This window comes from Rhinopithecus bieti, unplaced genomic scaffold, assembly GCF_001698545.2.
Source record: "Rhinopithecus bieti isolate Rb0 unplaced genomic scaffold, ASM169854v2 scaffold_20892, whole genome shotgun sequence".
Classification (NCBI taxonomy): Eukaryota; Metazoa; Chordata; class Mammalia; order Primates; family Cercopithecidae; genus Rhinopithecus; species Rhinopithecus bieti.
Window position 1 is genome coordinate 2,262,921 of NW_016810602.1, and position 13,811 is coordinate 2,276,731.

Consider the following 13,811-nt stretch of genomic DNA (forward strand, 5'->3'; position numbering starts at 1 on the left):
TTCACTTTTCCTTCAGAAAGAAAGCCCAAGGCACAAAGATAGAACATCATTTTATAGTTGTCAATAAAGTGGGTATTCTTCTTGTTACATATTAAAAATCAAGTCACTAATCCTTTTAAAAAACTCAGACTTAGAAACTGATCCCAGGCGGGCATGGTGGCTCATGCCTATAATCCCAGCACTTTGGGAGGCCAAGGCAGGTGGATCACCTGAGTTCAGGAATTCAAGACCAGCCAGACCAACATGGTGAAATCCGGTCTCTACTAAAAACACAAAAATTAGCTGGGCATGGTGGCGTGTGCCTGTAATCCCAGCTACTTGGGAGGCTGAGGCAGGAAAATTGTTTGAACCTGGGAGGCAGAGGTTGCAGTGAGCCGAGATTGTGCCACTGCACTACAGCCTGGGTGACAGAGCGAGACTCCATCTCAAAAAAAAAAAAAAAAAAAAAAGAAATCGATTCCTCATGTCCTTCTGCAAACCAAATGCCAGCCTTGTCTGTCATCTTCCATGTGGTCACAAGCAGTAGCAGGAGGTGTTTCCACCTTCACCTTACAAGAGTGAGTGCTGGGGAGTGGAGAAGTTGCTCACTCACCTTCTCAGCTCACGCTTTGCAAGACCAAAAGGAGGTGCGGGGCTTGTCTGCTTTTAAATTTTGTTTTATTCAGTCTTGCTAGCTGGGCTGCCCATGTGATTTTTGCTTCAGCAACACGACGATAGGAGTTAGTATCCTTTAACTTGGGCCAAGACACTTTTGTACATAATCTAGATGGTTTTATAATCACTATTCTTACTGGCCCAAAATGGCCTTCTAAAACTAAACTTGTAATGCTTACAAATTATATTTGTACTCACTGCTGTTCTAAAGACTCAGCTTTGACAAATTTCTACTTAGATGCAAATATGTATGGCTTACAAGTGAAAACTCAGTATATTTTTATCTGTAACAATGTCCTATATAATGAATACACACAAGTTCCAAATTAAATCTAGACAGGAAAACAGCTTAGGTTACTTCTAAAACTTAACTATAAAAAGGTTATTAAAAAACAATGAGCCATCTTCTGTAACACAAAACATCATCAATACTTTAGAAAACCTCATTCTGACTGACTTCTGAGTACTAGTCAATATTCCCCAAAACACATTATAGGGATCTGACAATTGGTTTATATTCTCATATCATGTAAGAGGTAAGGAGGTGCTAGGTGTGAGACAAGTAGGAGAAAGGAAAGGATGGGTCCTTAGACCCAGCAGAAAAACCAGAAGATGACATTATAAAGATAAAAGACACATGCCCATTGTTGTAGACATACATGTACATGTCAGCAGAAAACCCTAAAGATGGTTCCACAAACAGTGATGAGTAGGATTTTTGATATTTTCACTCGTTCCTCAAGAGGATTTTCCCTCCTAAACACTGGTCACTGATAATCAGAAAATATACAAAAAAAGAAAATATTATGTGTACACACATGTATGAACCTAGATATAAAGTTCTGAAAAGAAGCCATCACACTTTGAATTAATATAGAAAATATTCAAATAATCTGAGTCCTATTAAGGCCCCAACGGCAACTGGAAGGTATTAGAATAATGATTAAACCATTTGATCATGTGTGGAAACATCTTGGTCCAACTTAAAGTTGAAGGCCTCTGCCGCATACTTTGTTCTAAATGAGAAAGTCTTGAGTTGGGCAGGCTGTGTCTCTCTCCACCTTACAGCCTGACTCTTACCGGCCTGGCTGCTTCCAGATTTGCTTTCACCTCTCCTGTTATCCTTCTCTTCATGTGAAGATCAAAACTGACAAGAAAGAGTACAGCTACCCCTCTTTCAGCTGGTAGTTGCTGACAACTTCTCCAAAAAGAACACCACATATTTCTGCAGTATTCAAGGTGCTGGATAAAAATGGTGGAACATTCCTACCAAAGGGGATTTCTACAAATCCTGGAGACTGATGTACATCATAGCAAAGCTAAGCCTCCTGCTCTCTAGAGGACTAAGGAGGCAGTGAGATGCAGGCATTTGTGCTAAGCACCACTGTGATGTGATGATGTTGCCCTACAGTGTGAGCTGAGGGCAGCAGGGCTCTCACCTTTCATAATTTGCCCAAGGCCAAGATCTGAAGAGGTGAAAATGGATTCAGCTCTAATGTCCTATGTTTTCCACTCTATAATGCCACCTCCTACCACTTTCTTACTATACTGAAAGAATGACATAAATGCAAAAGGAGATATGTTGGTTTCTTTTCCATGTGTGTTGGTTTAGTTTAATATTTCAATCCTATCTTGCATGGCAGTATAATCTGTAGATATAGGATACGGGGCAGATTTAGGGGATAACCTAGATTCAGGATCCATGTTAACCTTGGAACAATGTCAGTCCAAACTATAATTATGTCCTTAAGCATCCCTCCCCTCTGCTTCCCAGTTGGCAATATTCTTCCTTGAATATGCATAAAATCTGTAAGATAAGAAAGCATTGGATACCTCATTCACCTTGAAGTGTAAATAAGCAACCTCACCTTTCATATCTCAAGGGTCCCATTTGCATTTTTTAATGGGGAAATTCCTTACTCAAAAATAATAAACCCGCTGAATTTCAGGCATAAGTTCTAGGCCTGTCAGCAAGACCCTGGGGGTATAAAACCTCTGTCCCTACCTCCTAGGGCTGTTGGGGGACTGAGTTAATCTATGTAAGGCTCTCAATAAACATTAACTGTGATTATGTTAGCACTACCCCAGCCTATCAACTGGGATCATCCTAGATTCAGTGAAGGGCATACTGCCCCTGGGAAACAGAATTTTTTATTCAGTATGAGTAGTCATGGCATCATTCTTGAATTGACACCAAGATGGTCCACAGCAAGAGCTATATAGGTCCTGCTTTATAGCTTATGATCCACAGCAATCATAATAGGCCTGATTCCAATTTTCTTCTGTGCAGCGAACTCTGCTCACTTGGCATTTGCTTGATGGTTTCAGCAACACACTTCAGACAAGAAGTGCAGATGCGCCTGCTCCTCCCTTGCAGCACACACTTACCGTTCCTACTAAGGGGTACAGAAAACCAGCCCCAACGCTGGCACGGATGTCACGAATGGGCAGAACGAAGCCTGTAGGGACACCTTTTTGCTCTGGGTTGTGAGACAAAGACAAGTGTGTTTTAGCCATGCAGATGGGGAGATTCCCAAAGCCCTGGGGAAAGAAGGGAAGACAAATGAAAAGATGACAACACAGCAATGACCATCTGGGCCCTGTGATTACATGGATTCTTCCTTCCATTTATTTGAAACATCCAACTCCCTTTATATACATCTTTACCTTGCTGTCCTCCAGCTTATTTATTATGCCAAAAAAAAAAAAAAAAAGAACTCTGTTGAGTGAGGCGGTTATGTACTCACAACTGTAGTCCACAAGTGAATATTTTATTTCCATCTATGGAAATAACATAAAACCAATTTAAAATAACAGTTTCGAGTAGATATAAGAATAAAATTGGAGAGGGTCAGGTGCAGTGGCTCATGACTGTAAATTCCAGCACTTTGGGAGACTGAGACGGGTAGACCGCTTGAGCCTAGGAGTTCGAGACCAGCCTGGGCAACATGGCGAAACTCCATCCCTACAAAAAACACAAAAATTAGCCAGGTGTGGTGGTGTGTGCCTGTAGGCCCAGCTCAGGAGGCTGAGGTGGGAGGATCGCTTGAGCCTAGGAGTCAGAGGCTGCAGTGAGCTGAAATTGTACCACTGCACTCTAGCCTGGGCAATGGAGCCAGACCTTTTCTCAAACAAAAAAACAAAAACTGGAGACATTCTCAATATTTTGATAAGACATTCTGTATTTCCTCATGGATTTCTACACATTCATATACCGCCTATGGGTAAATAAAGAACCAGGGACTGTGCCGCCTAATCCAAACCCAGTATTTCAGAAGAGAGAAGGCTGCCACCCACAGAAGTGAAGCAATGGGTACTTGCCAGGGCTGGGAGGACCCAGAGATTGTGACTCCAGGCCTGCTTTGCAAAGAGTTGAAAAGACAAACTAACCAAAAATCTACCTGCTTTGTGTAGACTTCAGCTTTGTGTTGAGCTTCAGGGAGTAATTCAATGTCATCTGCTCCATAGATCTTCTGTGCAATGATCCTGATTTTATCCTCGACTGGGAGCTAAAGCACAAGAAAGAGATGGTGACACCATGACTGGACACATGTGAGGACATTTAACTAGGACATAGCCACATTCTAGGTCAGAGTCCCTAAAAGGGGCAGAAGATGGTTTTTACATAAATATATATATATAAGCAAATCGTTTGAGGTTGACTGGGTTAAGAACACTTTGTCTTTCCTGTTTTTTTTTTTTTTTTTTTGAGATGGAATTCCAGCCAGGCTGGAGTGCAATGGCACGATCTCAGTTCACTGCAACCTCTGCCTCCCGGGTTCAAGCGATTCACCTGCCTCAGCCTCCCGAGTAGCTGGGATTATTGGCATGCACCACCAAGCCCAGCTAATTTTGTATTTTTAGTAGAGAGAGAGTTTCTCCATGTTGGTCAGGCTGGTCTCGAACTCCCAACCTCAGGTGATCTGCCCGCCTTGGCATCCCAAAGTGCTGGGATTACAGGTGTGAGCCACCTCGCCCGGCCAGGAACACTTTCTTTTAATATCAAGCCTCAGATTTTATAAGTGAAAATGTCCCACAGAGGTAAAGTTTTTATATCTATATATGCATACATATATATATACATACATATATATAGACATAGATACACACATGTATTAATATATATTAAGTAAGGTTTTATGTAAGTACATATTTAAAATCTCTTGCTAAGTACATCATAAACAGGATTGCTGACTACCCAAGAATAATTATTTCTTCATAAATAAAAAGTAGATGTTCGAGCTGGGTATGATGGCTCATCCCTATAATCCCAGCACTTTGGGAGGAGGCCAAGGCAGGAGGATCACTTGAGCCTAGGAGTTTGAAACCAGCCTGGGCAACATGGCAACACTCTGTCTCTTTAAAAAATAAAAATTTTTAAATAATAAAAATTAAAAAGTAGATGTTCTAATACTGGAGATCAGTCCTGTCAAACCAGATCTGGGGACACTGTTTATGAAGCAAGACAACCAATGTCCATCTACATAATTCCCAGTTTGTATATGAGAGGCAGATGCTACCCTTAATACAATTAAGTGCAAGCACCAGGAATTAGGAAATAGTCATGAAAGCAAAATCACCTAGGTATTGGAAAAAACAACCCAGTGATTTACATGATCAACACGCATTGGGTGCGTCCACTTTCTGTGGCACCTGAAGCAAACAGTGCAGTGGACAGAGACCAGTGATCTGGCTGGTGAGGGCTCAGCCCCATGGGCTGTTTCCTCTGGGGCAAAGCCTTCAGAGAAGTGGAGCTGGTTTCTTAAATGCTGTGTAGACTAGTTCAGGGCATTAAGATTCAGAGAGAACAGCATAGGGAGAGGTTGCCTAAAGGAAATGAGAAGGGAAGCTACTCATGGGTAATTTGGATGAGGAAATTACAAAAATTAGGCAATATATCTGGCTTTATACTCCCTAGCAACTAAAGCTAAAAGAACATATTAGGCAGGGTTTTATTTATGTATTTATTTATTTATTTATTTATTTGAGACAGAGTTTTGCACTCGTTGCCCAGGCTGGAGTGCAATGGCGTCATCTCAGTTCACTGCAACCTCTGTCTCCCGGGTTCAAGCGATTCTCCTGCCTCAGCCTCCCAAGTAGCTGGGATCACAGGCATGTGCTACCACGCTTGGCTAATTTTATATTTTTAGTAGAGACGGAGTTTCACCATTTTGGTCAGGCTGGTCTCGAACTCCTGACTTTAGGTGATCCACCGCCTCAGCCTCCCAAAGTGCTGGGATTACAGGCGTGACCACAGCGCCCAGCCAAGTTTTGTTTTTAAAAGGAGCAATAATCTATATCTATAAAAACAAAATTTCCTTTTGAACTAAACAGTGATAATTTATAAAGGGGCTTTGTATAATGGACATGAATAAAGTGAATCTTCAATAAGGACTTTATAAAGATGAAACAGATTATTTTCATATGCATCTCATAACTGGAGCTCTATAAATGCCAAGGCACATTTAGAACTTCTGAAGCAAAAGCACTTTGGTTGAAGGGTGATTTAAGACTAGCAGGCGCTGAGTAAGACAAAAAGTGGCAGCCTCCTGTTTGCCAGAATGGATAAAAGTTGCAAGTAGAAATGGGTTCTAAAGTCCAAATGTCCCTGCTCTTCCAGGTCTCCTGCTGGTTTTCAAGGACTGGGTTTCCAGTCTTGGGTGCTATGCATGGGAGCGTGGAGAGGGTGCCTATAAATGCTTTGCATTTGTGTACAAATTTATGTTTATGGCATTTTTCTAAAAAGATATTGCTGAACAGATTTTAAAACTTGTCTATAAAACCAAAGCTCAACAGGAGAATATCAATGTCAATGTTAATTAACTGTAAGTGTATTATATCTGCAAGGAGCAAAGACAAATAAGAGAACACTAAAACCCAAGAGTAATAAATTTATTCCTTCTAGTTTTCAGGGCTATTTTTGAAAGTCTATGATTATCTATTAAAAACCAAGCCAGGCCAGGCACAGTGGCTCATGCCTATAATCCCAGCACTTTGGGAGGCTGAGGCAGGAGGATCACTTGAGCCCAGGAGTTCAAGACCAGCCTGAGCAATATAGGGAGACCCAGTCACTACAAGAAAAATAAAATAAAACAAACTTTTTTTTTTTGAGACGAAGTTTCGCACTTGTTGCCCAGGCTAGAGTGCGTGCAGTGGTGCGATCTCAGCTCATTGCAACCTCCGCCTCCCGGGATCAAGCGATTCTCCTGCCTCAACCTTCCAAGTAGCTGGGATTACAGCTACCTGCCACCATGCCCAGCTAATTTTTTTTTATTTTTAGTAGAGATGGGGTTTCACCATGTTGGCCAGGCTGGTCTCCAACTCCTGACCTTAGGTGATCCACCCGCCTCGGCCTCCCAAAGTGCTGGGATTACAGGGGTGAGCCACTGCGCCCGGCCAATAAAACAAATTAGCCAGGCTTGGTAGTACATGTCTGTCGTCCCACCTACTCAGGAGGCTGAGGTGGGAGGACCACTTGGGCCCAGGAGGTTGAGGCCGCAGTGTGCCATGATTGTACCACTGCACTCCAGCCTGAGCAACAGAGCAAGATGCTGTCTTAAAACAAAAAACAAACAAATAAACAAAAAAAACCAAGCCAAAAACTAGCCTAGAGAATAGGAAAATTAACTACAGCATATATCTCATATTCCTAACAAAGTTTCCAATTGTTGTTTCCATACTACTCAATGTCACATCACATCCTGAAATACATTGGACAGATAAATGAAAACAAAACACAACCCTATAATAAGAACAACCTTTTCCTGAACTAACTTTATTGTATCATAAACAGGGCTCTACTTAGACCAGGTGTAATTTAATTTGCTTAGTGATGGAAAAAATGATGAAGCTTCCTGGAGTACTTTGGTTTTGCATGTGAGGACCCTGAAATTGAGGCAGCACCTTACTGGGAAGTGAGCTTGGGGGCACACTTCTTTCCCTCATTACTGAAAAGCCATCAGAAAAATTTTGTAAGCTCGATGCAGCCCCTTACCAATCTGCTACATGGTTGGTGCCTTGTGTTAAAGGCTACAGTGAATTACATATTTGGTCTATACGTAACCTTCTCTTCTGCCACCTGTACTTTGACACTTTTCAAAGTTAGGATATGAGCAACGGTTACCCCTCCACCCTGGGGTATTCCTGCTTAAATCCCCTCTATAAGTGAGCAATGGCATATGTTTATAAGAAGGCTATCTGGGCGGACGCAGTGGCTCACGCCTGTAATCCCAGCACTTTGGGAGGCTGAGGTGGGTGGATCACGAGGTCAGGAGTTCGAGACCAGCCTGGCCAAGATGGTGAAACCCCGTCTCTACTAAAAAAATAAAAAAATTAGCCGGGCACGGTGGCAGACGCCGGTAATCCCACCTACTCAGGAGGCTGAGGCAGGAGAATCACTTGAACCCAGGAGGCAGAGGTTGCAGTGAGCTGAGATCATGCCTCTGTACTCTAGCCTGGGCAAAAGAGCAAGACTCTGTCTCAAAAATAAAAAGAAGGCTGTCTACAGGTCGTAGTCCAGGCTGTGGCTATGTAACTCATCTACGTGGGAATCAAACCACAAGGCTGAAGCTGCCAAGCATGGGGCTCTAATAGAAGTAGCCACACAGAAATTTCATTGTGCCCTTTTCATCTTTTTTCTTTTTTTTGCAAACAGCAAATCACCCACCTTGAGGTCATAAAGGAGCTGGAAGCTGCTGGGTGCTTGTGCTGCTCTCTGGACGGCCTGAGCCAGGGCTAAGGCACCCTTGCCCCCTTCTGCCCAGTGAGTGCACTTCACGGCATCAAAAGCCCCATGTTCTCTGGAAAGGCGGCTGATGAGGTCCAGCTCAGCCTCTGTGTCTGTCCTGTAAAGGAAGCACTTCATATGAAAGCATGGAAAATAGCTGGAGAGACACAGTCTGTCTTCTTTTTGCCATTAAACCTCATGTGAATCACCCACTGAAAAACGAACACTAACTAAGAAATTCAGCCTGGGTTTGAATCTCAGGTCTAAAACTTATGAGCTGGTGACTTTTGGCCAGTTACCTAAGCTTTATGTGCCTCAATTTCCACCTGGGTAATATGAGAATAATCACAGCACTTATTTCACTGGGACATCATGAGACTCAGATGGTAAATCCATGTAAAGTACTTGGAAAATTCCCAGCACTCCACAAGGAATCAGTAAATATTAGCTTTTAAGAATTCTGCTGGCTGGGCGCGGTGGCTCACGCCTATAATCCCAGCACTTTGGGAGCCTGAGGTGGGAGGATCACGAGGGCAGGAGATCAAGACCATCCTGGCTAACACGGTGAAACCCCATCTCTACTAAAAATACAAACAATTAGCCAGGCATGGTGGCGGGCGCCTGTAGTCCCAGCTACTTGGGAGGCTGAGGCAGGAGAATGGCATGAACCTGGGAGGTAGAGCTTGCAGTGAGCGGAGATCGTACCACTGCACTCCAGTCTGGGCGATAGAGAGAGACTTGGTCTCAAAAAAAAGAAGAATTTTGGTTCCCATTCTACTGTGGTGAGGCCATTATAACAAAACCCTGACCACCAGTGCAATACCTAAACAACCCACACAAGTTCTTGCATGACCCCTTCCAGTGTAATATGCCCAATTCTTTGTCAAGACAACATCCCACCAGATCTAGTAAAATAATGGAACACTATAGGCCTATGACCTTCTGTTAGCATAAAAGGCCTCTAAAGTTGAAAAAGGAACACCGAACTTCAGGCTTGTGTGTTACTTCCCCCAGTGGAAAGGAAAAGGGCCCACAGGAGCTGAATCTGACTTTGGGACCCTCGGTGGGCGAGGTGGTGAGCCCGCTGTGACGTACACAGTGCCTGTCATGGTGCTGGCTAAAACCGCAGGCTATAACTAATAGCAGTAACTGAAAAACAAAATAAAGCTAAAAGCAGTGCTGTACAATCAGCTCCAAGAGATTTTCCACATTCATCCTTTTCTCTTACACTCTACACTTACTTGAATGCATTCACGGCCACTACTACTGGAATTCCAAACATTCTGGCATTTTCAACTTGTTTCTTCAAGTTACTGAAGCCTTTTTCAACCAGCTCCAGGTTCTATAAAAACAACAGTGAAAGGTCTATGAGATCAGAGAGTTGAAAACCACTGCAGGTTCTTCTTCAAAGGCAAACAACCTCCTTGAGCCAGCAGCCACTCACTGTCAGGACAAGGAGGCCAAGAAAGAAGAGAAGGTCCCTTGGTGTATTTCTTCCAGTGCAGTGAGTGGATGCTATGGAGGATTGCAGCTTTCACTCCAGCCTGACACTAGAGTAGTGCTTGTTTCCCAGCCTTCAAGAAAAAAAGTGCTGGTATATTTGCTGTCATTATGCCATAACATTATAGCTTATTTGCTCTTTGAAACGAGTTAGTTACCCTTACCCAAATTATATTTACAAATTGTGTTTTTAGATTTCATGTATTCGTAGGGGTATGATAATACAAATTGACTCTACTCGGCACAGCACAGACCCTTCCATCAGAAGACAGAGTCTAACAGCATAGTGGCTGGCACAGAAGAGGTATTCGTTATATGGCTGCCGTAAATACTGCTAGGAAATATGAAGTAAGCAGTGATGTTTTCAAAGGTTTTAATGAACTCGGCTGTGAATGAAGGCAAGAAATAAGATAAATACTGTCTTTAGGAATCAGGCCAGTGGCTGGGCCCAGTGGCTCACACTTGTAATCCCAGGACTTTGGGAGGCCAAGGCAGGAGAATCCACTTGAGCTCAGGAGTTTGAGATGAGCCTAAGAAACATAACAAGACCCCCGTCTCTACAATTGTAAAGTTAATGAAAAAAAAAAAAAGGCCGGGTCTGGTGGGGTGGCTCACACCTGTCATCCCAGCACTTTGGGGGAGACGAAGTGGGTGGATCACAAGGTCAAGAGATTGAGACTATACTGGCCAACATTGTGAAACCACGTATCTACTAAAAATATAAACATTAGCTAGGTGTGGTGGTGGGCACCTGTAGTCCCAGCTACTTGGGAGGCTGAGGGAGGAGAATCACTGGAACCCCAAAGGCGGAGGTTGCAGTGGGCCAAGATTACACCACTGCACTCCAGCCTGGAGAAAGAGCAAGATTCCATCTCAAAAAAAAAAAAAAAAAAAAAAAAAAAAAAAAAAAATCGAGCTGGATGTGGTAGCTCACACCTGTAATCCCAGTACTTTGGCAGGCTGAGATTGGAGGATCACTTGCGCCCAGGTGTTTGACACCAGCCTGCCTGGGCAACATCAGGAGACCCTGTCTCTACAAAAAATTAAAAACCTAGCCTGGTGTGGTGGCATGTTCCTGTTCTTCCAGGTAGTTGGGAGACTGAAACAGGAAGACTGCTTGAGCCCAAGAGTTAGAGGCTGCAGGTATGATCACGCCTATGATCTCCAGCCTAGGTGACAGAGTGAGACCCTGTCTGTCAAAAAAAAAACAAAAACCAGCCAGGCGCGGTGGCTCACGCGGTCAGGAGATCGAGACCATTCTGGCTAACATGGTGAAACCCCGTCTCTAATAAAAATACAAAAAAATTAGCCAGACGTGGTGGCAGATGCCTGTAGTCCCAGCTACTTGGGAGGCTGAGGCAGGAGAATGGCGTGAACCAGGGAGGCGGAGCTTGCAGTGAGCCGAGATTGTGCCACTGCACTCCAGTCTGGGTGACAGAGTAAGACTCCGTCTCAAAAAACAAAAAACAAACAAAAAAAAACACAAAAAACAAAAACCAAGTACTACAAACTAAAGGGAAGCAATTAAGGACATGTACCTTTAAGTATGTTTACTGCAGCCCTGCTTGTAGCATTGGAAAATTATAAACATAAATCTCCTCCAAGGGGGACTGGGCCAATGAATTACAATACATACACTCAATGAATATTTATCATGCAGATGTTATGAAAGTGAGACCCATCTGTGTTAACATGGAACCTGTCCAAGATGTACTAAAGGTGCAAAACCATGGAGAGCTTAATTATTCCATTTTAGGACAAACACAAAAATACATGTGTATAATTCATGATAATTTTTTAAATGTTGAGAAATAGGCTCTGAACTGGTAAGGGGACTCAACTCACATACATTATATTCTTGTAATGTTTGTTTATTATTTTTTACAAAGGGTATATTACTATTGTAGGCTTAACAATACATTAAATATTTTAAAATAAAAGTCTTATAAAATACATATACTGAATCATGAGCAAAACCCAGCAGTAATGTTTGTGGATACCAAAAGAGCAGAAATGGGTAGGATAAAAGGTGGAAAACAACTAGATTCATTACAAATATGATTTATGCTTTTTTTCCTTTAATAATTGAAAACTGAGATTATGATTTATTTGAGCTTCTAAAGAACACTGCTAATTCTTTATATGAAAACCAATTAATATGTAAGGCTGATCAAGAACAGTTTTAAATAAGCAGAATTTCTTAAATGAAGACACCAGCTGGGCCAGCTAGGGGCAGTCACTGTAATTAGACACAGGAAAGGCTGTGGGGTGGCAGGAGGGCCAGAACTGTGAATTCCCCTCCTACGCGTGAATCAGACAAATGACCATAAAAGGCAAACCATAACTCAGAAGACAGGCAGACTCAAGGTACCAGCAATTTTTTTCTAGCCAGTTTTGAAATACTTCATTTGGGGCCTGAACATTGACCCTGTGTTGCTTGATAATTTAAAAGCCTTCCAAAAAGGCAGAAAAATTGAATTAGCAGTGACAGCAGGTGACCTTGCCACCTTATCTGATGGCCTGTCTCTCCTGTAACCACCCCAAACTGGCTTTAGAGATGTTTCTTTGATGGTAAATGACATAAATATGAAAAGGTTTGAGCTCACAGTTGTTCTCTAGCTTCCTGTTTGATGCTATAAATATCCAGGAAGCTTTGTCTAGAAAAACCACCAGAATCCTGACCATATATCTTGGCCCTTTAATATCGATTTAAATCTGGAGAGGAGAAGCCATTTCAAAAAAGGTCTCTACTTGTTTCTGATCTGAACGGCATTTGGAACTTACCCAGCCAATGCAGGGAAGACAATGGAAGGGAACTGCTATTACTCTAGGACAGGGTTTCTCAGCCTCACACTCCTGACATTTGAGCTGGATAATGTTGTAGGGGGCTATCCTGTGCATTAAAGGATGTTTAGCCAGCATCTCTGTTTCTACCCACTAGATCCTAGTAGCACTCCTCACCTCCAGTTGTAATAATAAAAAAAGTCTCTAGACATTGCCAAATGTCCCCGGGGTCAAAATCAGCTGTTGAGCAGCAACCACTGGTCTAGGACAGTGGCTTATTGACACCCTATGTAGGACAATTCTGTTTTGTGAGGCGCATCTTCCCTATCTACTCATTTAATGTAACTACTCAGCACACTGCAGGCCTTTTGGCACCCTGCACCCTGGGTCACAGCAATAACCCATTCATTTCCACACGGGCCAGGTGGAGAAATGCTGCTGATTCAAGGTGTGGTGCTTTCTAGGACACGTGATGAGAAATAACTGAGGTTACCTCCTCTATGTAAGCCTTGGGAAGAGGCAGTCCAGCAGTGACCTGAAAGGAAAAGAAACAAGGGTCAGAGGCATTTCCTATTTAAATCTTCTAGCTTAAAACGGTGCTTGTCATGTGTTAAAGGCAAGAGGCTGCAATGCTTGCAGACTGTACAGCAGTATAAGATTTCCTGCCCTAAGGACTTAGGGCATGTGACCAATCACACAGCACAGACAAAAACGACTGCTCTGAGCAGCGTGGAAGACCTCTATGACCTGAATTAAGGAGATAAGAAGGACCGGATCGCCGGGCGCGGTGGCTCAAGCCTGTAATCCCAGCACTTTGGGAGGCCAAGACGGGCGGATCATGAGGTCAGGAGATCGAGACCATCCTGGCTAACACGGTGAAACCCCGTCTCTACTAAAAAATACAAAAAACTAGCCGGGCAAGGTGGTGGCGCCTGTAGTCCCAGCTACTCGGGAGGCTGAGGCAGGAGAATGGCGGGAACCCGGGAGGCGGAGCTTGCAGTGAGCTGAGATCTGGCCACTGCACTCCAGCCTGGGTGACAGAGCAAGACTCCGTCTCAAAAAAAAAAAAAAAAAAAAAAAAAAAAAAAGGCCCGGATCAATGGGGGGGGAAGGGGAAAGGGGGGACCCCTGGGCAGATGCCGGAACT

General features: G+C 43.2%; 1 protein-coding gene across 2 annotated transcripts in view; it reads right to left on the minus strand.

Moving 5' to 3' along the window:
- Nucleotides 1-13,811, minus strand: part of MTHFD1 (methylenetetrahydrofolate dehydrogenase, cyclohydrolase and formyltetrahydrofolate synthetase 1) — a 78,421-nt gene that overhangs the window by 2,004 nt on the left and 62,606 nt on the right. For both annotated transcript variants that reach the window (XM_017892403.1, XM_017892404.1), the window contains 5 exons: nt 13,158-13,199; nt 9,622-9,722; nt 8,321-8,498; nt 4,056-4,163; nt 3,043-3,195 (listed from right to left, as the gene is read on the minus strand). In XM_017892403.1, coding sequence (XP_017747892.1) covers nt 3,043-3,195; nt 4,056-4,163; nt 8,321-8,498; nt 9,622-9,722; nt 13,158-13,199 — 582 coding nt within the window. The remainder of the gene's footprint in view (nt 1-3,042; nt 3,196-4,055; nt 4,164-8,320; nt 8,499-9,621; nt 9,723-13,157; nt 13,200-13,811) is intronic.